The 26,827-nt window shown below is 38.6% G+C and overlaps 1 protein-coding gene across 4 annotated transcripts in view; it reads left to right on the top strand.

Annotated features, from left to right (window-relative positions):
• Window positions 1-430: 430 nt before the first annotated feature.
• Window positions 431-26,827, top strand: part of NCKAP1 (NCK associated protein 1) — a 61,260-nt gene continuing 34,863 nt past the window's right edge. Inside the window, exons 1-7 of one of the 4 annotated variants that reach the window (XM_074872648.1) lie at window positions 431-643; window positions 11,949-11,966; window positions 13,111-13,221; window positions 23,627-23,713; window positions 23,902-23,958; window positions 24,973-25,115; window positions 25,198-25,288. In XM_074872648.1, the coding sequence (XP_074728749.1) occupies window positions 536-643; window positions 11,949-11,966; window positions 13,111-13,221; window positions 23,627-23,713; window positions 23,902-23,958; window positions 24,973-25,115; window positions 25,198-25,288 (615 nt within the window). In that variant the 5' untranslated portion in view covers window positions 431-535. Of the gene's footprint in view, window positions 644-11,948; window positions 11,967-13,110; window positions 13,222-23,620; window positions 23,714-23,901; window positions 23,959-24,972; window positions 25,116-25,197; window positions 25,289-26,827 lie in introns of all 4 variants that reach the window. The other 3 variants (XM_074872647.1, XM_074872650.1, XM_074872649.1) reach the window with 3 other exon arrangements.

Here is a 26,827-nt window from a genome sequence, read left to right as displayed (position 1 = left end):
TACGCCGGGCAATGCTTGGCTGAGCTTCAGGTCTTGATTTCAGTCCATCAAGCAAAAAAATCGGGTTTTGTTATAAACCTTGGCGAAAAAGGAATGTTCTTGATGGTTTGGAAGCACACCCTGGGATTCTACCCAATATACAGCCTCGGGGGTCTGCTGTTAAGAACAGCAGCAAAAGAAACCAGCCCCCAAGCCCCACCGCCACCTGTAAGCGAACCTAGCGTTCGCACCCCTGCGGCTGATTGCCGCCCTCACACCGGACCCCCGCCCCGCCCTGGGGAGCGGGGGCTCGGCCCGAGCCCGCCCGCGCCGCCGCCCGCCCGCAGGGGGCGCCCCAGAGCCGGCCCACGTGACGCGCGCCGCGCCGCCGTGGCCACGCCCCGCGGAGGCAGCAGCGAGCGAGGCCGGCGGCGGCGGCGGCGGCGGCGGCCGGGGGGGAGGCGGCGGCGGCAGCAGCGCCGGGCCGGCGGCCGCGCCACGGCGGGGCTGCGAGCGGCGGGGCCCGGGCCGGGGGCGCGGAGCGCAGCGGGGCAGGATGTCGCGGTCGGTGCTGCAGCCGAGCCAGCAGAAGCTGGCGGAGAAACTCACCATCCTCAACGACCGGGGCGTCGGCATGCTCACCCGGCTCTACAACATCAAGAAGGTGCGGGGGCCCCGGCGGGGAGGCGGGGGGGGGCGGGAAACCGCCCTGGCGCGATCCCCGCCGCTGCCCGACCGGGCCCCGGCCGGCCCGGCGCTCCGGCGCGCGGCTTGCGGCTCACCCGGCCGCGCTGCGGCCTAGCTGCGGGGCCCGGGAGAGCAGGGCGGGGAGGCGGCGGGAGCCGCGCCGCTGCGCTCAGGCGCTCCGGCCCGGCCCGCCGCTGCGCGGCCTGCGGGCCCGGGGGCGGTGGCGGCGGCGGGGGGGCTGGGACTTCCCGGGCGGCCGTCGCCTCGCTCCCTGGCAAGAGGGAGGGAGGCCCGGTGCTGCGCGGCGCCCGCAGGCCCGGCGCCCCTCGCCGCGGGGCCTAGGCCCGGCGCGGCTCCCGCGGCAGCCGGTGCCGCCCGGAGCCGCTCCCGCCCCGCCGCGCGTGAGTCACGGGAGCCGGGAGTGGGCCGCTCAGCCCGGGCTTTCCCACGCCGAGTTGCGAAACCTGCCGCTACCGAAGGGAAGGGTTTGGGGTAAAATTAGTAAGTTTAATTTCAATAAGTTCGAGGCGCGCCGTTGCTTAGCAGCTCCCGGCGTGAGATGGAGCAGATGTTTGAAGCTGTCGTGGGTGGTGGAACTGCTCCCCGTCCTCCCGAAACGAGATAAATCGGTGTTTGCATAGGTGAGGTGCTTCGGCGGTGCAGGAAGCTGCAGGTCTCGGTGTTGACTGAGAGGATGGGTTACGCCTCCGTGCGGAGTTAATTTCTCTTCGGGAGGAAATCGTTGTGCTTTCCTATATGGAAGAACCTAGTTCGTGGCCATCCCCTGCCCCGGGTGCTTCATGTATCCTTATAAGCTTCATTTTCCTAACGTGCCATACGTCATCTGAACGGGTACAGCTGCTCAGTCCACTTCCAGTAATGAATATTAGTTACGATTGTATTGCTTTGCCTTGAACATAGTTATTTCTGAGAGGTTTTTCTTATTTCAAAGAAAATGTTAGTTATCACGTTCAAGAAACAAGCATGTCTTTGCAGGTTTATCATGTTAAAATTTCTGTGCTGTTCCCATGGAGGGTTCAGGTGGCCTGCGCTGCAGCAGTAGCAGAGGCAGTTTGAGAATTTAGATGCTTACTTGATCGCCTTAAACTTCTGAACCCAGGTTTCTGTCAGGAGTGATCCTGCCTAACAATCTGAGCTAAACAATGTGTTTTATAAAGTTGTTTTGCTCATGTGGGAGACCTGTACTCTAGAAGTAGTAAGGGCTACTTGGCTAACCACGTGCAATGCTGATTTTAGTTAAGGTCTTCTTTCTAGGAAAAAAAACAACAAATGATTGAAGTATTCAGAAGTCTGTGTTGATCCAAAGCAGCATCAGTAGTTGATGTGCACTTGAGTGTTTCTGCAAATCTTCACAAACATAAAGCAAGCGTTCTAATTACATTATTGCAAATTCTTATCTTTCCGAAACAGAAGTGAGGTTCCTTTCAGCTTGCAGTTTTGTACGTTGGAAAATTGCTTCAGCTTAATGATTGTAACAATATCATCACACTTTTGACACAAAACAGAAATTCCCTGCTTACGGGGAAAAGCGTCAAAATGCAGAAGTCATTTGTGTGTGTGGTTGTTAAGCTTTGAGAGGAATATACCAGGGGAAAAACAGGCTAGGGGAATTTCACCTGAGCATAGATAGCCATGCTTTGGGGGGAGAAGGCAGGAAACAAGACAGGAAAAAAACCTTGTCTTGACATACAGCTATGTCTTAACCGCTGTGAGCGCGGACTCTGTTTTCATTACCAGGGTTGTGATGTGGGGACGCTTACTCATGCGAAGCGGTACAGTGCCTACAGACACGTTTCTGCTGGCACGTTTTGATGGCAGAGTCCTGAGCACGTTTGCCCATATGGTGGTAGCTTCTGCCGTTACTCCTGTTAGTGAAGTGATGCAAGTGGATAGGTTCTCAGCAGGGGAGCATCAGCACTGGAGGTGACAGCAGTTCTTCCTGCAAATGCCATGAACTGAGACCAAAATTTTGTAGGTCTTGCGTACAGAGAGAGAGAGGAGGCATGACCAGACAGCTTGATTATTGTGTGACGTATAGTTTTGCAAATCTGGAGATCTCCCAGACACAGCTCTGTGTATTCATATAGCTATTTGTGATTCAAATAGTTGTTTTCTTCAGCTGTGGTCAGTACTGCTTGACAGTGGTAGCTGGCTAGCTCTGATGGTTAGCCCCAGAAGTCTCGGGATTGATTACTGTATTTTATTGTGATCTCTCTTCAGCCCAGCTGCAGCATAGCTGACTGCTTGGAACACTGTTTTTCTTTATTTCTTTTTCTTTTTAATGCTTTCTGCCTCTCTGAAAGCAGTCGATTCTAAAACTGCTGTTTCAGATTCTCATAGCTTCCTCCATTGAAGATGGTATCGAAACTGCAATTACTAGAGATAAGCACACAATATGTGGTATTGCGGTTAAAGGAAATGGTTAAGACTTTTTTTAATAAGAGGAAGTGAGAGCTGAAGTATTCGTAGCTGCCTTACAGATTGCTCTAGATGCTGTCTAGGGAGTAGGGATTTTAAAGGATTAAGAAATTTCTCAACTGTTAGAAACAAAGCAGGAAAATTTTACTTCCCAAGGAATTACAGAAGTTGTTAAAAGCAGTTAGAAACTTGGTATTTATACTTCATCTTCCTGTATATAAATTTCAGTTTTGATGTCATTGTGCTTATAGGTGTTAATTGTTTACTGACCTTCTGTGCTGCTGTTGTCTTCTGAAAAAGCTTAAAATTTGTTTTTAAGATAGAGTATCTGAATGTATGGGGTTTTGCCTCTGAGAGCGACATGGAAAATATGAAAAGTGGAGTTACTAAGCTAATAGTGGATGATGAGACAAAAATTCACATTTGATCTGTTGGAGGTGGTTTTCTTCTTGCTGCTGTTATTTTGAAGGATTACTCTTTGCTCGCTGCTTTCAGCTGTCATTTGTACTGGGACCAGTATTAGTCCTGAACTTGGAAATCTCGCCACTGTGGTTTCTCTCCTGGTTTGTTCCTCCTACTTTTTAAGAATTTATCCTCAATTCTCCAGGCTAGCAATTGTATTGTTGTTTTCCATTTAACTCTTTTGTCATTACTGGCCTACAACTAAACCTCTATAAATCAAAGACAGTAGGGGTTTTTTCATGCCATCCTGGCTCAGGTAAAGCTTGGATTTTGTGGTTACTGTTCAGAGCAGACCAAGGCTGTGTTGGTAAGCTTAGTGTAATGCTGCCAGTACTGTCAAATAAGTGTATTGTTCAAGAGTGGTGGCAGAGAAATAATCTTGTTTTCTGTGGGCCTGTCTCTTGTTTGTTTATAAAGCCCTTGGATTCCGGGAATTATTTGCAGTAAGAGATTTAATCTTAAAATACCCAAAGTATAGATTTAGCCAGAGCAAATCAAGAGAGTGTGATTTTGATGAATGTCAAAGCAGTGCTACTGTCAACAGAACTGCTAGGGATAAAGTTAAGGTTTTGAATTATTTAGACTATATGTTGTTCAAATGTGATGAGTCTGTTATTTAGCCTTAATTGCTTTGCTAGCAGTGTTCTGTTGTTCTTCATGGTACAGGTTTTATGTTTGTGTGCAAAATTTTTTCTTAAAATGTCATTAACAAAACAAAATCTTTTGACTTTAGCATCACTAATTACGTAGTATCTGAAAAATGAGAATCTTAAACCAATTCTTAGATATGAACTGCATAACCAAACTGAAGTTATAGATAAGGAGCAGAATAAATATTTGCAGGGGCTTTAGCTGACTTTTGTCTTTACTGTTCCAAACTAAAAATGTGGTCCCAATCCTATTGTGAACACCACCTGGCTTAGTATGAAGCCAGATTTAAAATCATCGAGCGGGTGATTAATTGCCGGTTAGTTCTTTAAAGATACAGTAGTGAGAATATTGGATTTTTACCTGTATTGAGGTTGTTACTTTTTAGCCCTTTTAAAGAGTTGGTACTTTTTGTTTTCCCTATTTATTTTCTCTTCTGCAGCAGTTAAAGTACATACTCTTTCCAAAAGAACAAGAGAAGGCGTATGCTGTGAGGGAAAGAGGACTGCATCAAATCTCCTGTGGTAAAATGATGACAAGTTGACCACATCAGCCAAGGCTGACTAGAGGTCAAATCTTACTTCACCAGCCTTTTACGCTGCTTGTGAGATTGGGGTGAAGAAAAAGATTCCCAAAGCTTCAAAACTAGACTGGAGAGGACTTGACAAATTCTAAACATTGCAGGGGGCAGTTGTAAAAGCCAGTCGACTGATTCATAGAACCAGTTGATAAAGTGTACTGTTTTGCTCAGGCACCAGAGTGGTTCTTCAGGAAAAAGTAGGAGAGGTTTAGGTGACTGGCAGAACACAGAGAAGTTTCCAATCTGCAGAGCTCTAAGTTGGGAAGAGTTTAGGATTAGATCACCCTTTTGACACTGAGCTCTGTGCTGGAACACAGAGCTTTGAGCTGAGCGGAAAGCTCACGAATAATCTAGTTCTGAAGTGTAAGGTTGGTATTGGAAAGAACAGATAATGTCTTCAGGTCATCAGGAAGTGTCTTAGGGTGGGGCAGTATTGCTTCTAGAGCTTGACAGATGACGGTATACGTCCTTCTGTTTGTGTCTGTGATCTTGGAGGAATGGCTCAGAACATCGTCCCGCTGATAAGGAGAGGAAGCCCCAAACAAACTCGCAGTCAGTACTGGCAATATTAAAAGAGGGGAAGAAAAAAAAAAGAGTAAAATTCCTTTGCTCGGAAGTAAACACAAACTGGTGATACCATGTCACATTATTTTTTTTAACTCAGAAAAGCAGCTAATTTTGTAAAGAAACAATGCAGCTTTCTAATACAACATAAAAATATCCCATGATACCTTCTAAAATATACAGAAAGCCAGGTGGATGTACCCTTTTGCATCAAGTGTAGACCCCCAGAATTATCTTGCATCGTTTCTTTGTTTACAAATACGAATTACCTGCCCCCCCCCAATTAGTGTGTGTTTGCCCTGCCATGTGTTGACACAAAACCAAATCCAGTTTTAGTTGCAAGAGATTTTTAAGATCATGTGCAAAGGAGATACAGCTATAAAGGCTTAACAGTTCCCACTTTAGATTCAGAAAGGACAGGGCATTCCCATTGCCTTGCTTTCTTTTATTAAGATGTTACTTTATAAATTACATTTAGGGAAAGTTTTGTGGCAGTGAAACTTCATGTTTCTTTGTGTTTCACCTGCCCCATATTTGATTAATAGAACCAAGTGCTTACTTAAGTGCTACAAAGACAAGAGGACAACGTGAATTTATTACTGTACAGATAGTGTCAAACCAAGAGTATTTCTTTCATCGGCAAGGTGACAGGTCACTCTAGCATGGACGACTTAGTAGATATTTTACACGTTGACCTTAGAAAGGCTGTTGACATGACCTCATCTGATTGTTCTTGTGAACAGTCTAAGGAAATGCAGTCTGGATGAAATTGTGATGATGAAAGCAGAGGCATAACCATATTAGGGAACGGTTATGAAGATCTCATTGTCTGACTGCAGTTCAGCAGGGTCTCGTTGGGGTGTGTCTTACCTCTGGTTCCAGTCACTCTCTGCATTAACGAGCTAGAGGATGACTACGGTGTGCTTAATAAATTTGCAGGTTGGAAACTGGAAAAAGCGACAGAAACAATGAAGAACCTAATTGGAAGTCAGTTTGAGCTTAACAAATTGTAGGTATGGTCTGACAAACTTGGGGGTCGCCGAGCAAGTATGGTTGTAAGCTATTTTGTGCTTAGTGAAATTTAAAGTACAGAAAGAAAAGTAATGAGATAGCAACTCTGCAGAAAATAGCCAGGAAAGGTTAGGGACATGCCGGGACAAACATGAGACAACTAAGCTTTGCTGCAAAAAATCAGAGATGACATGGTTTTATAAGTAGGTGAGCAAGATAGTCTGAAGACAAAGTAATCTTTTTGTTCTATATGGCATGCTTTGAGACTCATCTGAAATGTGCCTGATTTGACATAGTTTTCAGGAAAGATGTGGACAAAATGGAGAAGGTCCAGACCAGAATAATAAAGACCAGTGGTGCAGAAAATTTCACCCATTAAGAAAATGGGAAGATTGTTTTGAAGTAAATGAAGAAGTGATACATGTTTTTAAGTACATAGGACTGCTGTAGAGAGAAGGGGAACAGTTTGTGCAATTCAGTGTGGCCACAGATCAAGAAATGATGGATTAAATTGTAGCAAGAAATGTTCCATTTAGATCTTAGAACCTTCTAATGAAAAAGATCATTAAATATTGCAAAAGACTGAGAAGGTTTTTGAATGTAGCCTGTCAGAAACCTGTAAGTAAAGACTTGGCAGGCATCTCCCAGGAGCAACATGCAGTTGATCCTGCTTTAGAACAGGAAACTAGGGTAGGCAGTTTCTCGACATCCATTTCTTTGGATTTTGAGTGAGTTTACATTTTAAATGGGTTGGATCTCTGGGTAGAGATACACTAGGATTTAAAATAAAGTATATACTTTGGTGTTCAAGACACACCAAATAACGCATAATGGTGGAGAAGACATCTGTCTTAGCTTTAGGAAACATTGGACTGACTTTTAACACTTTTAATTGTAATTTTGAATTAATATGAAAGTGCATTATCTTTCAAACTTCTGAACTTTAGTGCATGGTAAGTGCAATAGCTGCTAAATTTATAATAATTTTGAGCCATGTTCTGGATGTGTCCAAAGCCTATAGAGACTGTCCAGAAGTTACTTAATTGGAGACTTTCTTCTGATGCCAGATCCTGGTTGGATCATGGGAACAATACAGTTCTGGTTGAGTCTGTTAGCGTAGTTTATATATCAAAATACAGGCATACCTTTTGTACAAGTATCATTTATGTAACTGGAAACATCAGTAATGTAATTTACTCAGTACAAGATTACCCAAGTGATACTGGTGTAGGACAGTTAAATTTTAGTCATCAAATGTATTAAACTCTAATAATTTGCGCATGTGTGACCAACTGATTCTTTCACCTGCTTGCACAGCTGTTGATGGGCAAGGCTTCATTCCCAAAGCTTAGCTGGGACCAGCCTGCTTAGTAACGAACTTAGGCTTCCACAAAACCTGAAATACAGCAAAGCAGTTGTGGTAGGCTTGATCAGAGATCTTAAGGCAAACGTAGTGTGAACTGTTTCCTTATGTATTCACCATTCAAAGCAGCTCTTTAATGAGTATTCACCTCTCCCAGTAGTTCTGCTTTTTCAAAATTAGAGACTGTCGCTTGGTAATCTCATCGTTTTAAACACATGACAGAAACAAAGAATAAATAATATGTTTTATCCTACAGAAATCTGGAGTTAATGATGAACCTGTTTCTTTGCCACATATTATTTAGGATAATGTATAGGATGCATAGCTGCAAACCAGGCGTTCAAACTTATAGATAGATTTTAGGGTGAAGTCTTCAATGGTAGCAGCTATTATAAAGGAAGACTAGTTTTACTGTGAATGCCTTTCTTGCATGTCAGGAGAATGTGCTGTAGTAAACTGTAAATGGTATGTACAGGAGCTTTTCCCATTTTTTTAATACAAGAAATCTTAGTGTATTTCCGTTTACTAATAAAAGTTACTAACTCAGGGGATGGCATATGTTTTGCTGTTGTTGAAATTCCATCAATTTGCTGGTTAAATTCACAGAGTTTTTTAGTGCAGATTCATTTGTAAATGAAACTTAAAGGTGAGGTGATTTGTTGACTAAGATTATTTCAGTATGTTGTCACAGTCCAGTGGAACTGTGCTCAGCAGTGTTTTATCTCAAGTCTGCCGTTACAGTAAATCAAGATCTCTTGAAGTAATAAAATGTTAAATTGCTGCAAAATACAACTTTGTTTTATGATCATCTACTGATGTAGGAGGTTTGGGGGATGAAAATAGGAACATTGATTCAAGTGGCACTGTTTCTCTTTTATTGGGAAACAGCTCTGCTAATATTTTGGAATAGGTTGGGTTTAGCAACAAAAAGGATATAAAAGGTATTTCGATAATACAGTAGCATATTTAGGCTTTTTTTTAAATTATCCTATACCATGCAAGTCAGGTAATATTTCCCAATGTTCTTACTCAAGGACATGTGAGAGGTTTATGTAAAAGGCAAGAGTGAAGTTCAGGTGTTCTAAATGCAAATTTGCACCCTGTATACTGTGCCGTGGCGCTGACTTTTGACAATGATTGTACCTGAACATAAACTTCCCTTCGTTCATGTCACATCAGCTGGATATATGTAGTAATTCTGTTGATAGATGGGGTTTTGTTCTCCTTCAACATCCTCTGCCCTCTAAGTAGGAAGTAAAATGTTAGGCTTTGATTTTTGCCATGATAGCTGTAACTGTATTGGGGCAAAAGGTCTTTTTGCTGTATCTCTTAATGTTGATGTATTCTGGGCCAAAGGCAGTCGTACTGGATTCTGTGTTCTTTAGAGGCTACTTATCTTAAATGTAGACCTTACGCGTGTTTTTGTTGTTGAATGTTTTCTTGTTGGCTGCTTCTGAATGAGTACAACCTAGAAAGTGAAGCTCTACAGCATTCTTCATTTTCAAGTGAAAACAGTATAGGAGAACCTAATGGCATCGAAGAATAGAGTCTGAATTTTGTTTAATAATAATCTAGTTATCTAGATTATTAGGGTAGGTAGGAAGATACTGCTTTAATTCAAAATGTGTGGCATAGTGAAGCATCTCTAAACAGTACGTGTAGTCTGATCTCTCTGAAGTTTGATGACCTGTGCATGTGTTAGCAAATGAGTATTCTGAAGAATGAATCTCCTAGCTATAGAAATCATATTGTTCTTGGTAAGAGTTGGATGAACAGAATCAAATCAGGAAAATATCTTCACTTAGTTGAGAGCTTATCATAGGGTGCCATTCTGAAGTGCTGTGGAAAGGAATGCTGTGTAACTTGATAGAAATCCAGTGCTCGAGTCCTTTTTATTTATTTATTTTTTAATTGCTTAGATTAGTCTCTAACGGTAGGTTGGCATCATCTTTTTTCAGCATAGCTGCTTGACAGCTGTTTAGTAATGTACAAAGGAATTTAGAGATGACTGCTGGGAGATTCTTCCAGTATAATATTTCGGGCTGAAGCAGCTGGAATCCCATAGCTTCAGAGCTGTATTCCATGAATGCTGCACTAGCAAGAACATTTTTAATTCTTGAATTTCTTTTTAATGCTCAAAAAATGTAGCCTTTCTGTGGTTTGGGGTTTTTTAAAAAAAGATAAGAAATGAAGAAAGGTTATTGTAGCTCACTTAGGGGAAAAAGTGATGACTGGGGCTGATTGAGAAAGGGCTACTGCATTTGGCTAATTCTCAAAATTCTGAGTGCTAGAGCACTGTATATGGCGAAGTGATCTTTGTTGTACCACGATGTTCCTGGCTGTTACAGTGCTGACAAAGGATTTTGTATTGACTAACACAGCTATCAAAAGCAAAAGCTACCTTTTTAATCTATATTCTAAGACCATTGCCCTCAATGTCTTTGTTCTTTCTACAATGCGAAATTGTGGTTATGTGCCTTATGACACTTTCACACTTGTGCAGAAGTGCTAGGATTGGGGTTTGTATTCTCATTCTTTTATGCTCTCTAGAGTAAACTGTAGTGAGCTTGAGCTTCATAGGTCTGCTCGCAGTTTTAGGAGAGATTTAGCCTATGTAGACTGTTTTACATGTGATGCTGAATGCAGGTAACAGGATGGCTGAAAACTGTATTGATGCAACAACAGCTAGTAATCAAATAATAGCAGTTCTTAAAGGAGCTGAGCTGCTGGGGAATGAGAGAGAGAGAAGGAAAAGGCATTGACCCACTCGTTCGGTGGTGTCTGTTGTCCTCTTTCTATTCAGTCCGCGTAGGTAGGCTTGTACAGCTTTTTAGAAGCTGGAATTTTAAAATAAATATATGAAGGATACCTTTAACCTTTTATATCTTGCAGCAAATTTCTTTCTTATCTATGGATCAATCTCGTGTAGTTTATTAGTAGGAAGAATTACAGTTGCTTTAAGTGTGATGTTAGCAAACAATGGGAAGAAGCAAAGCCAGTTAGACTGAGGGTTAATATTTGTCATCTCTGGGAACAGAGTTCCTGAAGCTGAGTGAGGATGTGCATGTTACTGTTTTCAGATGTCTGTTTCCATGTGAATGATCTATGTGTAAGGGCTTGAGTAGAACATAATTTTTAGCAAACATTTCAGAGAACTGATTTATAGGAGGAAAAACATCTGTTGCTAGAAAAACTCAGGAGTGTATGTGGAAGTAGTGTTGGAATTCAGATGACAAATTTAGGAAGTCAACCGTGGCAGGTTTCTTGTCTCCTGTATAACAGCAACCACATTGGAATTTAACGGGCCACAAATATATGTTGTCTATTAAGCTGTTTTCTTAGTTTGTAATCCTTCTTTTAGTAGTGAAAGTTGTATAATGTGTGGCAAGGACAGCAAATTTAAATAATCTGACACAGATTCTGACAAACCCATGACATATAGTTAATTAAAACTTGGTAAATTTGAAGCGTGCATTGTTTAATCTTTTGACACGTATTTACAGTACAATGATGACCTCTGAAATTGTGTAAAGACTTTAAAATGTGTACAGAATAGATCTTCTGTGGCACATGTTGTTTGCTGCTGTAAGAATATCAAAGCAACTTTAATATCGAACTGATACTGTGGATGTTGCTGAATTTATTTTCGTTATAAATTTCTCTTGTAGTATTATAGTTATATTTTAATAATCTAGTATTTTTGTGGAAAAAATAGCAAATGTGAGACTTTTGGTATTAGAGTAGTATGTTAGCATACGTCATGATGGTCATGTACTGCTGGTAGGAGTTTTAGAAACTTACAATAATGACTCTTTTGTTTTTTTTCTTGGCTACCGTTTCTTTTTCAGGTATGTAAAACTTCACTGAGTTTCTCTCCTTTTTTCCCCTGTAGTTGCATGTGATGTTTGTTAACTCCTTTTTTCTCTCCCTACCTGAACTTAGTTTGGAAATACTATTAGAAGTTACATGTCTCATGATATATGCAGCACTTTGCACAATAGTAATATCTAGTAAGTACATGTAAAGTTGTTTGTGAGTTACTAGAATATTCACCATCTAGTAGAAGGTATGCTGCCTAGAGTAACAGGTGGTCGTAATGTTCTCTTGGATGTAGGTAATAGTGTATTAGTTCACTTAAATGTAACATATTTTAGAATTTAAGAGTAATTTGTTTATATGTAATTTTTCTCTCTTTTTATTACACTGCTTTCCCAGCAAGGACAAGTTTGGAAGGTTTGCAAAGCTTTTCACCTTCCCTTTGCCCGCTTGCCCGCTTTCAGAATCGGTCTCATACTCCATGACTTCTGTCTCTACAGTCCACAACTCGGTCATAGAAATCAATGTGGAAAAGTTTTTAAATGAGCTGTCATTCGAGTTCACTATGTTGCGTACAAACGCTTAGCATGTAATTTAGTTTTGCATGAGACGCGAAACTGCTTTGCAAATCCCTATGAGGACTATAAAACTAAACGAACACTTGAGAGAAAATACAATTTGAGCACAAACTATGTCATGTAAGTAATGCCGCTTTTAGTATGTTTCTCCAAACTAAATGGCATAGCATGGCTCGCTACTCAGAGTAGTTGAGAAGTAGTAGTGTGTCTGCCAGCATGCACTGTAGCTGGCAAAAGTAGGTGCTTCGGCAGTCGTTTGTCCACAGAAGCTGTTCTGATATGTCTGTGTAAGTTATTTAAGAGACCTAACGCTTAGTTGCAACTTCTGTTCACATCAAAATTTAATGAAATTTCTTGATTGCCGCTTTTAAAGCGCAGCCTATGCTACTGTAGGAGTAAAGAAAATGAGCAAAACTTGAGTTCTTAATCTAAGGAAATAGGATACTTTAGGCAAGTACTGGTGGCTTTATTGTGGGATGGAAAATTGTCTTGCAGTTAACAATTTGAAGAAAAATTAAATGCAGATTGGTGGTGGGGCTTTTAGTTTTGTTTCACAAAGCGTAGTTTAATGATTTAATATGCCCAGCACTGTCCTCCACAGATGATGACATGATTGAGTTTTCTAACAGTTTATTAACTCCAGATGAATACAACACTACCTCAAACCAGGAATAGCATTAAAAGGAAACTTTTTTTTTCTCCTTCTTTTAGGATTGAGTTTTTTTCCTCACTGCTGTTCTGCACTAACTGCTTTGATACTTCCATGCATCTTTTCCAGTAGAAGAGCATCTCTGTACTGTTTCCCATTGCATATTTCAGCTGTGACAGTCCCTGCACTTTGCCTTTCATTTTATCACCTGCTCACTAAAACCAAAACAAACAAAAAAAGAATCCTCCTAGTTTGTCTTCAGATTTGCAACTATCACTTAGCTTTAGATGGATGATTGTGTTTTTACTTCATTATTTATTGTATTTTTTTATAGGCATGCGGTGACCCCAAAGCCAAACCATCCTATCTTATTGACAAAAACCTGGAATCTGCTGTCAAATTCATAGTCAGGAAATTTCCAGCAGTAGAAACACGCAACAACAATGTAAGTAATGAAATGGCTCTATAAGTATTTTTCTCAATACCCTTCAGCACTTGTTGCTCAAATCTGTGAGGTTTTATGTGTTCTTATAAAGCATCTGATGCTGACAGTTGCAGTTGGAATATAGTTGTTGATTCATATGTCTGACAGGATACTTTAAAAAGAACTGTCTCCAAACAGAGAATATTATACTTTTGTTTCTGGCTTCGTCTTCTTAGGGTAGACACTTTCTGGTTTTCTCTTTGCCTACTCTCTTCTGTTCTGTTTCCAAGAATTGTCAATGGGAGGTAATTCTCGAAAAAGTCATGCCTTTGATAGGAGAAATTTTTTGTTACCAGACTGATTGCAGAAAATGGAAGTTGCATAACTTGATTTGTTTTGAGACCCGACCAGCAGATCAGTAAAAGGCACATGACTGCAAAGTGGGAAAATACGTTTGTACTTTATAGGTGCTTGTACCTTACAGGTGCCCTTGCCTATGGGGTCAGTCACTGTGGGAATAAAGAATGCTTTAGTATGTAATGAGAAACCTTATGAAGTACAAAAATATGGAAATATAAATGTTTCCTCTTCAGATATAGTGAGTTCAGTTGCAGTAGGAAATTATTTTTCTCCTGAGTGATCCAGTATTGCTAAATTTGACTTTGTGGCCTTTTAGAGATAATTACGATTATTGGATTACAGGTAGGTGTTTTGGCAGGTGATGTACACTTGTGTCTCTGTTTCAGTTTGAAAGTCAAGGGAAAGATTTTTGTTTTACCTGCTTATATTCCTTTCTAAAGGTGGAGGTAGGTGTTGGGTTTGCATGTTCCCTGCATGCAACTACTTGCATGTGTGCTTCAGAGGTTTAGGCTTGCTTTAAGCATTCAGGTTTCTGCAGAATGGTAGTGGTAATAGCAGTGGGAATAATTAGTTTCTTTTACAGTGCTGTCTAGAATTTCTATGTAATGTCTCCCATAATGCCAATGAAAAAAAAAAAATGTGGAAAACTTTCCCTTATGGAGGAAATAATTTCAGTAACAATGTACTTTCTCACTTTAAAACTTGTAAATGTTTTGTACTGTTGAATACTGCTTATCTTTGTATTGATTGTGTTAGTAACAAATATGGCAAATTCTTTATTAAATATATGTAAAAATAGTAAACCCTTTAAACCGTGTTTGGTAAATGCTTCTATATTTGCTAAACTTCAGTGACAGATCTACTATTAAAAGATTACGTACATAGATTTTGTTTAATGCGCTTGCATGTATGCTCTGTATGTCTTCCCGTAGTTGACTGAATTTGAAACTTAACTAATGATAGATATTTAAGGATTTGGTGCTGTGAAGTTTATGGAAAGAGATCAAAGCTAACTTGATATATTTTGACAATCACAGTTTCTAAACTAGGACGTGCTCATAATGTTTTGTCACTGCCTTGTGTTTATTTACCATGTGCTAGCCAGACCTGTGTTTATTAAGCACAGTTATCAAAAGCCTACCCTCCTTATGTATGAGCACAGTTTAAAGTAGGGATTGTAAGTTATAGCAATAGACAGCTGGGGTTTCCCTCCCTGAGGTCAGAGCTGGCAGCAGTTTGCTTGTCTTAGTTTTACAGATGTTTTCCTGTGGTGTTGTATCTCCCAAAAGAAAATTTTACCCATAAAAGGTAACTAATGAGGCAAAAGCCATGTGCAGAGAAAGTTCTAGTTTGATGTAAGTTTTTGTTTGTAAACCTTAACTTCAAAAAGGCATAAGTGTCTAGCTCCTGGTCAGGAGGATGTTCTGCTCCTTGTTCTTTCTTTGTCTCCCTCCTCCTGCTGGCCAACAGCCAGCTCGCCATATATTAGGAGGGCACACCAGTAAGTTCCTTCAGTAGGGAAATGGGTGATCAGAGATTTGAAAGGGCAAGAAGCTTGTTGGAACAGGGACACATTGCAGGGGAAATAGTTGAGAAATCATAACCCGTGCTTCTTCCTTGCAGTGAATATTCCAGGACAGCCTTTCGTGGAGGGGTTTTGGATTTTGTATGTTCAACTGCAACACCTGCCATTGCTTAGCACTGTGCATCTGTACAGTTAGTACCTATTGACACGTCAGTAGATGATGTTGCCAAGCAAGCTTGCATTCACTTAGAGAATAGGTAGTGCCTGCTTTGTCTGCTTGTTTGAATTTTTTTTTTTGATCTATTTTTAGCTGTTAATTTGTTTTTTCTCAGGTACCATCATTTACAGTTTTGTGTCTCAGGTGAACAACACATTTTATTGGAGAGTATGAGCAGTGTCTCCTGTAATCAGATGATCTTGAAAAGCCTCCATTTTTATTCTTTTGAAATAAGTGACTCTGTTAGGTTTGCTGTCGATAGCTTTTACATCTTTATTCACAAAAAATACAGCTCCTGGTTTTGTTCCTGGTTCAGTGTTTGATACGCTGAGTCAGACTAGAGCCATGTCTGACAATTGCTGATTTTCAATATTGTACCAAGAGTGAAAGTTTATGAGCAGTTCAAACAATTAAGTGCTTGATGAATCCTTGCTGACCAGGCTGAAAAATAAAATGGAGTAGTTCATCTTCCAAAGGATCGATGATAAATAACTCTGGACCTCATCAGTTCACAACTCACTCTCTCCTGTTGTCTGAGGGCAGTCCCTGTGATCTCCCACACTTGCCCTTTCTTCTCCAATACCATCGTGAACCATATAACCTTGAAAATGTGCAGTTTGAAGACTCGGCTCTTAAATCAATTGTGAATGATGTTGGCCAGAAGTGTTGTATTGCTTAATAATGTATGAAATACCTGCAAAGCGGGGAATGTATGTAAACAAAAAAAATTGAAGTACTGACAAAGTGAGAAACAAACATTTTAGTCCTATTTGAAAAAGAAACTATATAATGATAAAAAGTACCTATTTTCCATGTTTGGGAAATGTTAGTATTTATATTTACTTTAAATTGACTAGAGCTTTGTTTTGAAAAAGGCTTCTAAGCTGGAGAAGCCTTCCCAGAAGCTTTATAGCATTGTCATTCTTGGTCAGGTCTGTGATCTGATTATGCTAGGATTGACTCAGGATAACATTAATTTTTACTGAATTTCCTTGCCTAGCTTCAGAAGAAAAGTTCCAAAGTAAGGGATGCAGAAGCAGCCTGATTTTTCCTAAGGTCTTTTAGACCTCATCCTCTTATAAGGTGTACCGGCAAGGCTCTCGCCAGAGAAATCAAAAGAGAACATACTGAACTTCAGAAAAATGTATCGGGACCTAAAAATTACTCTCTTCTCAGTCAATACTGACATTTAATGCCATTGTAAAACTAGTATAAAATACTTCATGATGGGGAACTGGACATGCAGGAAGAAAATACGTAGGTTTTGTGTAGATTGTGGGTAGGATCTGAAAAATCTGCTGCCTGATAGGTAAAGCTCTGTGTGTGATGGAGCTAGCCTTCTTTCTGCTTTCCAAAACACCACATATGGGAAGTAGTGAGAATATCTGCCTTCCTTCTTGAACATATGTTTTTCTTTTACTCAGATTGCTCCTCAACAATTTCCCTGTAGAAAAACTTCCTATATTTTTAAATGTCTCCTGGAGGAGTTGAGGCTTAGTCATTGCTTAGTGGTGAGCAGACCAGCGAAACATCACTCGGAAGTTTGTAAGTGTATGGTTAGTGGGAGAGAGGTCCGTGTTTTCCAGATACTGCTAATCTTCATCTTTCAGTAGCTGTCTTCCCAGTATTGTTCATATCAATTCCATGGTGTTTTGTATTGACTACACATTCAATTTCTTGGGAGATAGTATTTTGAGCATTTATTTACCTGTTTTAACTGTAATAATCTTCTGCTGTATTGTGTCAGCGGGGACTGGAAATAAGTTCATATGAGAGTAGAGTACGAGCAGTGTGAGCATTTCCAGCCTGCCTGGGTTAGGACCTATAGATATAAATTTGTTCACTTTTCATTTTATTTAATTTGTTACATTTTATTTAGTTTTTCTTCATAGCTGTGTTGGCTTTTTCCTTTTAGATCCCAGTATGTATGTTTGGTCTGCCTACTGTGCCTTTCAGAGTTTCACTTCATAGTGAGCTGGTTGCATAGCAAGTTAGCTGGATGTGGGAGAGGTGGTGTGGGCAGATAGTGGCTGGACCTCCTTGGCCAGAGCTTATTAGGAGACATTAATGCATGCTTTTATTAAATGCTTGCTTCTATAATAAAGTTATAGAAATATGCACTTTATAACCAATCTTGATTTTTAATTTATCATAGGTGCTTCCAATTATTAGTCTTTTTCAAAGTACTTAACTAAATACAAATAATTATTTGCTTTTCAAAGTACTTCTTTCAGCCCCTGCAAGGGGTACAGTGCCTAAAGGAAAATGTAATTTGTTTGTCTGTTTCTAATGAACCTTTTAATATTGTAATTTTCACAGTGCTAGTGAAGATAATGTAGGAATTTGCTTCTGAGGAAAAATAACTTTGGGGAGACAGCCATGCTGCCTTATGTGTTGGTAATCCTTTTTCACTAAGAAACAGTCATTTATTTTTGAGGAAATTATATGGTAATTAACACGTATGGCAGCTGGTTTCTTAAGAGTAACTTAAATTCCCAAATTCCATAAACTTTAATATTATTTTCCAGCTTTCTGGAATGCTGTATCTCTTGTACAGGAGATTTGGTTTTTCAAGTAACTTATTGATTTCTTAAGCAATAAAAACTCAGCTCCCCATATTCCACCATAAAGCTAACTGGCCTCCTGGACATGAAGACTAAAATCCTTTCCAAGTGAGAGGATGCGTACTTTTCTTGCACAGCTGCCTGTTCAACTCTGCTACTGCTCAAGGAACTTAGAGTGCTGAAAGGACCACAAATGAGACTGATTTTCTAGAACTTGCTGAGGCAGTAGTTCAGTTTATGGGAGTTCCCACTGCATGAGTAAAGTCAGCCTGATGAGTAACTAGTTTCTGTTCAGCTTTGTATGAGCAGTTGGGATTTCTTATGCTTGAGAATAGGGTATACTAATGATAGTTTATTTCTGCAAAATATCTGCAAATAATAAAATTCTTATCTACATTGTTACTAAAAAATCATTCAGAATTAAAATTGCTCCACTAATGCCTTGCTCTGATACAACCGTACCTACTGTTCTGATTTTGTACTCAGTAGCATGTCTGATGTCTTCAGTTGTTGCCTGCATAAGACTGACCTCACAGCTTAAAATTACTTATGCTATAATATAATCAAATAGTATGTAAAATTTTTCAGCCTAACAGTCACTTGCAAGTGAGCATTTTTTCACAGCAATTACAAAAGGTAATGTGAAATCCTGAAATCTCTAAAATGTTTCACCAAACAGAACTGTCATAATGTAATTTACATTTTTTCAAAATTGTAAGCAGTCAGAAGTGACATTTATATTCATGGCTTAACCCTTGATTGTGCATGAATTTGAGATGGAGTAGCATCCAAATACAATTTAATTTTTATCATTATTTGTAATAAATCATTGTAGTACACTGCTGTAAGTCACATCAGTCCATGAGTCACTTGCCAAGGTAAACCAGTCATGTGCTCGCTCTTGTTGCTTAATAGTGTATGCAATACCTGCAGAGGAGTGCATGTGTATAATACTTGAACCTGTTTGCTTCATCTATTAAAACTCTCTTTTAATTTGATGATTGACAGCTTAAGAGTTTGGCCATTAAAAACCAAAGAAACAAAAAAATGTCATTAATACCTAAGCAGTACTTTAGTTAGGCAGTTTTACTGAGATAGCATTCCAAAATTAGTTTTCATGCATTTTAAATGAATAGTTCTTTCATAATTTCATGACTTAAATGTAAATATGAGGGCAGTTAGAGACATATGTCCAAAATATTTTTATGTACAGAATAGCACAGACGAGACTTTTATTCTGTAAGTGGTTGCCTCAGAGATGTCAAGACCTGTGGCCCAAAGCTTGTATGATACGATAATATGTAATGAACCCAATGTAGGAATTACTGCATGAATTTATGTAAAAGAAAATAAGAGACTAGGAAAACTGTTCCTTATGACTGACAGGTAGATAAGTTTTTAAAGAGAAGCCTCACTGCTCTGCCATTATTCATAATGTGGTCAACCCCAGGGACAGTTACAGTCGTGGAGGGTCATGGGTGGCTATTTCAAAAGAGTGCTAGTAACTTGAAAACAAACCAAAAATAGATCTTGCAATAGAAATACATTAGTTAGTAAACATATTAAATATTCTATTACATCTTTTTATATGCAGCATGTCACTTCAGAGGCTTCTTTTAATTGGAAATAAGAAAACTGAGGATACATCCATCATTCTACAGTTAGTTTACAGAATTTAAAACTAATTTTATTCATTTGATTGATCATTCTCTCGCTGTCCCCACCATTCTGCTATGAATTTTGTAGATGCAGAAATTTGTTCAAATGAGTTGAATTTTTAAAATCTTCATCTAAAGACTCTACACGTGGCAAGCATACTGAGCATAATAAATGACAGTAAGAATACTGACAGTGATTATTTACCCCTATCTCCTGAATTTGAAGTGTCAGGATTGGGTAATACAACTTTTCTGGGGCCTGTATTCCAGCTAGAAAGATGAAATTGAGGGTGTTTTCTTTGAGGATATTGTAATATCTATGGTGCTGGTTTGTAGAAAGCAAATACAAGTGCTTGATGATCATACTTGCAGAAAAAATACCACACTCATATCAGGAGAAAATTCCCCTACCTACTGTCTATTCCTGGATGATGAAATAAGATATTTATTCACATACTACTGCTACCAGTGAAATGAATGTGGTAAAATAGTTACAGAACTACAGTTATCCTCTGGTTTTCCACACATAAAACTCTCTGAACAACCTTTGCTAGTTGTCTCGTATTTTTCCTGTGTCTTCATATTAAATTTGTATTTATTCACATTGTTAATGTGTCACTATCTGTGTCATCACTCTCTTGTCTCTCAGCCATTGTGCTCATTTAAGCTTTAAGTGAGGATGTCTTACGCTTTCGGATTTGTTTTTTGCTTCTTTTAATGCACTTTTCATGTACTTTCTCTGTGTACATCATCAGTTGTGTAAAGATTTTTGGGGGTTTAATACGAAGACAGAAAGGCGCAAGGCAACTTGGTAAAGATCAGTTCCTTCTCTTATAGGTAACATACTTGACAAAGTGTCAGCTTCACTTTCTGGTATTTAAAATCCCAATTTATAAATAATAATTCATATATGATTGCCGATACAGTATTTTGTTAATAGACAAAATAAATTATTTCAGATAAGTTATTTCATTTTTTTTGATCTGGCTATATTATGTTAAAATTTCTACAGCTTTTCATATATCTTAATTCGTCTTGTTCAACAAAAATACTGTTGTCCTTGTTAGTATAATTTGTACTTCAAATTCTTTAAGAATAAATAAAACACATGTTTAAACAATCAACAAGGCATGGTTAGCTGTAGTGACAATAATCTTTTTATGCTAGTAATGTTTTAAGAGTTATTTCTTCAGCTTATCCTATTTTAAATCTTTTGTTGAATATTGGAAACAGAAATGTTTGCTGATAAATGGAGTTGCAGGCTAAGGAAAAAAGCCTCAAACCAAATACAAAATGATATAGCACCAGTTATTTCTAAACAGCTGTTAGGAAATTGGTAATGGAAAGTTTTGTTGCAGTGGGTATGGAAAGAGCTACACCCACATTCCTGAGTGATAAAAATGCAAATAAACATCCAAGACCCTACATGCTGTAAGCTGTACTTCAAACATCACTGATCAGACTGTGCTGTACGAATTGAACTGTTTGCACCAGACTGATTTAACAGCGATTTCAGTTGAGATTTTGTTTTACTTTGATATTAATATTTTAAATAAAAGTTTGCTGACACCTTCAACACTCGAGCTCAAAAAATGATCACCTTAGCTCTGTACAACAGTTTGGCATCATTTAAGTATAAATACTTCTGGGAGTACAGGTAACTAGTTAACAGTGCACAGCAGTGATTCCTTAGTTCTTGGTTGAGTGTAATGAATACCTGCCTATACTCTCTTATTCAATGTACGGCTTCATAGAATTTCTGAAAAAAGATTATTTCTTTTACAAGCACAGTTCCCAGCACCCTCTCCCTTTTTGCCATATCTCTCCGCTTTGTGTGTTGTCACACAAATGCATTGTGGCTTTGAAATTGTCACATCCCCAGAAGTGGATGCTCAGTTGCTATTTGTTACACCAAACACATGTCGTGTACAACAACCTATAATCTTGATAGTCTCCCTTAGCATTGTACCTTGTTTGGAGTGAGTTAGGATTGCAGTAGGGAAAAGTTGTTAAGGCATATGTGCAGCTGTAATGCAAGTTTTGGTTTTGTAGTCTTTCTGCATTAGTTATTCTTATTTCTGAACAATAGAATGTGGTCCGTTCTTGAAAAATCACGAAACAGCTCTTCAAATTCATCCAATTCACGCTTGTGTTAGTTGCACAGAAACAAACCCTATTTCTGCTTGGTGTTTTAAAAACAACTGGTAAGAAATAGTTTAAACAACAGAGTCAGGATGAACATTAAAACCAAGCATCTTAAGTGATGAATGTTCATTGTGTAAGAACGGTTGACTGTCAAAGCAGCCCTGAAAACACAAAGTGCTCTTTCCTCTGGGGAGGTCCCAAGGATAGTTGCAGCTTGGCCCAAAGGTATTCTGGAGCTGTGCAGACCTGCAGGAGCTCCAAGCTCTGCGCGTGATGGTGCTGGATGCTTCGTCCTCCCAGCACAAGGCAGTTAAAGTTGCGTGCTGGGCAAGGTAGTAGCAAATTCATACAAGGATCAAAATGCAATTCATAGGATTTATGTTTGAAGGCAGATTTTTATACAGCACCAGTTTAAATGGAAGTAACTTATTTCCTAGTGCATGAGATTGTCAGAAGTTATAAAATAAACACATGTAGTTGCACCCATTTTTCACTTAAGTCCAAGCTGATGACTGTGTGAAAGAATCTTGAGTATTATATAGGGCAGTCATTCAAACCCAGGCCTTCAAAGTTAAATCTTTTGCACTGATTTAAGAGTAGGCAGGAGTATTTTATAATACAGCCATTCCAGTTTGCTCATATCTCTATATATGCCTGTCTTCCTTGGCTATAATGGAAGTCTTATGGCTCAAGGCTTCTAAAAATCATAATTGCCTCTAAAAATTCAGACGAAAGAAGCAAAAATTATATATGATATGCAGTAGTGGTCCAGGCAGTCTTATTTTTTTAATTTAGAGGAATTTTAGTGCTTCTCATAAAACTGAGAACACAGAGCACAGCTTTATAAAGAGAGGGAGATGAAGAAGTGTATTAAGTTCTAACCTCTCATGAAAATAAGCTTAACCAATTTGAAACAATTTGTTTAATCTTTCTTATAATAGATTGCTCTTGCTGAGAAGAAAATCCTGTTTAACTTGATCAGTCTTTAATTTAAAACCTTGCAGCTTTTTGGAGGGTACTTTTTCATATTGAATGTTATGACTGCTTTAATTCAATTAATGTATCAGGAAGGAGACTTAATTCATAGCTGGATATTGCAAGTTAAATAATTGGATTCTTGCAGAGCTGTGAGACTAATACACAGATAAACAGAAAGGCTGTTCAGTAACAGCTGCTTTTTTTGTGTTCTTACTTGTAATTAAGTGATCGGTCTGGTTCCTCCAGAAAACTTTGAAAAATATGGAAATGAAATTATATTTCATTGTCTGTTAAAAAAATCCATGTGAATATTTTATGCCTTTGTATTCACATTTGCCTCTTCCATTTTATCCACCAGTGTCTAATGCTAGTGTTTTGCTTCTTTTCTGTTTCTTTATTTTGTTGCTTTTGTTTGAATGTATTATTGTGTTTATATGGAACTGGTCAAAGAACCGTTACTGTATTTTATGTTTGTATCTACATTTTATTTTGCATGCTTAACGTGGCTTTGCCTGGATATTCTTTTTGGTAAGTTCAGAATTTACAAGCATAATGTTTTTCTGTAGTAAAGTTTGTAACCTGCCACCTTCTTTTCTTCCACTTCAAGTAACGTCATTTTTTTTTTGTCTTACTGATTTGTGCTACTGTACTGTTTTGCTTTTGCTAATTATACATATGATAACACTGTTTTCCTAACTACCCATTTTCATCTCTAGCAGAGCTAAACAATATGACGTTGGTACTAATGTGTACTAATTTGACTTTTATCTTCAAAGTATAGTTGGCAGCTGTTAAAATGATCTCTTCTGAGAACTGTGTGTATTTGAGACACACAGAACCTCAGTCTTAGAAAAATCGTGTTAAGGCTTCTTTGCATAGCCTGGTGGTTACTCTGTGCTTCACAGGTATTATTTTTCAGGAGTCTTCTCAGTATCTTCTAAGAACAGTGTGCATGCTTATGTTTCTCTTTTAGCAACAGCTTGCTCAGCTCCAGAAAGAAAAATCGGAGATTCTGAAGAACCTGGCACTATACTACTTCACGTTTGTTGATGTTATGGAATTTAAGGTAAGGAATTACAAATACGTCAGTTCTGTCACATTAGGTTTCTGGTTTTCTATTTATGAAATAACACTATATAATGAAATAGCTGAACTTGTAGCTCTTCTTAAAAAAAACCCAGTCTCAATCGCTAAGCATAGTAAAGTGATTTACTTAGATCTTTTTAAACTAAAGTTAATCCTTTGTTTTTCAAGGACCATGTTTGTGAGCTGCTGAACACTATTGATGTTTGCCAAGTCTTCTTTGATATTGTAAGTTTCTTGATTTAAGATTTCAAATGCCACTTAAAAATTATTCTAATCAGTCCTGTGTGGAGAATTAGAAGGACTTGTTTATGTTAGCCCAAGAGACATGGCATCTCTAGTTATAAATGCAAGAGAAATAAAGACACTGTAATCCTCAGATCTCTCACTTATAGCTTGTAATCAAGGAGATAGACCATTTTAAACAGGCTACTTATGGACAGTTGTAACAGCACTGTCTGTTACCAGACATACAAATCTTTCTGTAATTTTTGCTTTATTGCATCTGCAAGTTCTTAGGGTTTACTGTCATCTGTATGCTTAAACCATGTGAGACTCCCAAGACAGCAGTGTTACTGGTGTCCACCTAAGCTATATGAGGAGGTCACTTCTGGTGTTGGCTAAAACAAGTACTAAAGTAGCTAAAGGCGTTACGTTTTAAAAAACAAGTCCGCACAACTAAACCCAAAACCACCACAACCAAACACTGAAAAACCCCAAAACAAAACTTCAAACACCTTTTCATCTTGCTTTCAGCTTGCTTTCTTAATGTTCATAATGTCACCTTGCTAGTTTTTGTTGTCATTCTGAATTTGCCTGACTTAAGTTCACAGTATGAAAGAGAAGCAGGTATATATCCTATGGAATGATGTTACCAGGCCAGTGGGTATGTGCTAGCTTTTTATATTACAGAGTCTTATTAAAATGTAATTCATAGGCAAGGCACTTGCTGCCTGCTTAGTAACATCCAAGGAAAGTTTTCCTATCTGTCAGCTAACCTGTGACCCTTAAGCCTGGAAAGATTTATTTGCATGCTTGCTTTCATGAATTCAAACAGTTCTGGGGATTTGAGTGAATAAATTAAGATTTTTACAAAGTCTGTATGCAACCAGAACAAAAACTTTGTTCAAGACAGTCCATTGTATTTTAAAAAATGCTGAAAAATGGTGGAAAGGTAAGGAAAAAGTTTTATGCTTGTTTCTAAGTGTTTTGGAATGATAATTTACTTTTTTTTATCTCTAGACTGTAAACTTTGATTTAACAAAGAACTACCTAGATTTGATCATAACCTACACAACTCTAATGATATTGCTGTCTCGAATTGAAGAAAGGAAGGCTATCATTGGATTGTATAATTATGCCCATGAAATGACACATGGAGCAAGGTAAAAATCTGTTGCATAAGAAATATGTATAATAATAATAGTAACAGCTACACCTGAGTGAATTATTTGTTGTTGCTTTTAGTGACAGAGAATATCCACGCCTTGGCCAGATGATTGTGGATTATGAAAATCCTTTAAAGAAAATGATGGAGGAATTTGTACCTCACAGTAAAGTATGTAACTACTTTTCACAGGCACACAGTAACCTTAATTGAGAGAAGCAGAGATAAAGTAAATATGCAAGAGTTTCTTTTGTCAAAGGCCATTAGGAATAAATTTTACAGGAGATTTTACTTGATGTCTGGGGGTGGGGATTGATATTCTGTTAAATAACAGATCCTGTAGAAATACAGGAATGCTAAGATCCGTTGGTAAGGTTCCATTTTATTCACTAAGGATTAGAAGGTGATTAAGTTGTGGATCACCTGAGAATAGCTACATCTGTGATCTGTTTTGGTTTGTAGAGTAAAATTAAAGAGATGCCTAATGTTTCTGTGAAACCAGGTTTTTGCTAGTTTACTATCCTAGATGAATGTGGTTTTCTATTTTGTAACCTGAGGGGTTTTGCTTTGGATTGTCCTTAAACTGGGGATCCTGGAGATCACCACTGCCTCTTTAACAATAGCTTTTACACTCAAAAGCTGACACTGTCTACCCTGCTCAGCTGACTTCACAGAGTTAAATGAACCCAATTCCTTTAGCCTTTTCTGTACAAATGGTTTTAAGTTTGCACTCTTATACAGCTGGTCATGCTGCAGTCCTGTGATAATTTATCTAGGCTGTATTTTCATATGAGAATACCTTGGAAAAGTGACAGAAGCCTCGCCAAAGTCAATGTATATCCTGTTTATCACTTCACATTTGTCCACTAGGCTTGCTATTCTGTCAAAGGAAACTACATTTGTCTGATTAATACTGACAGACTGTTATTTATAAAGGCATTACTTTCGAGGTGCTTACAAATTGATTGCTTAACAACTTATTTTGGAATCTTTGGCAGGAGTTTAAGTTAAATACTAAGTTATTGTTTAAAGTTTTTAAGGTTTGGCGTTGTTTTTCCTGTTTTGAAGTCTAGGTACTGGTCGTGTTTTCCTTCTCTAGTCCTCTTGAGATTTTTCTTCATTTCCTTAAACTTTTTAAGATAGTCTCTAGAAATTCAGAGAGCTTTCCAGCTAGTTCTCTAAGTGCTCTGAAGTGAAATAGTTTTGAATACTTCTCATTTGTCTAAATAATCTGTAATCTTATTTTTGTTATACTTTCCTCTTCACAATTCCTTTCTATTAAGACTTATTTAGCTAAGGATCTAATTTGCAATTGATCTTTTCTTGTGCACATTTTAGCAAAGATGCTTCACTTTTCAGTATTATCTTTGTTTATGCTCTTGTATTTAATAGTGGACCAATCCTTTCCCTTGAAATACTTTGTAAAGCCATTTTTCAGTCCAATTTTTGCTCTTCTACTTATTCTGTGCTGGAGGTATAAATTGGGGTCAGGGGTCCCTTCAGGCACCATGCTATAGAAACACATACATAGGCTGCACTTTCATGGAACTGCACACTTCAGTTGTCCTTTCATCATGTCACTGCTTTGCAGTAAACCTGACAGTTGTTTAGTCCTTTAAATTACCTTCAGCAGATGACTTTTTTTTTTTTTCCCCTGAGTGACCTTCTCTGCTGCTATAATACTTAGACCTGGCTCCCTGAGGACTCATA

This window comes from Strix uralensis, chromosome 6, assembly GCF_047716275.1.
Source record: "Strix uralensis isolate ZFMK-TIS-50842 chromosome 6, bStrUra1, whole genome shotgun sequence".
NCBI lineage: Eukaryota > Metazoa > Chordata > Aves > Strigiformes > Strigidae > Strix > Strix uralensis.
The sequence above is the reverse complement of the archived record's forward strand: the minus strand, read 5'-3'. Positions and strand labels throughout refer to the sequence as shown.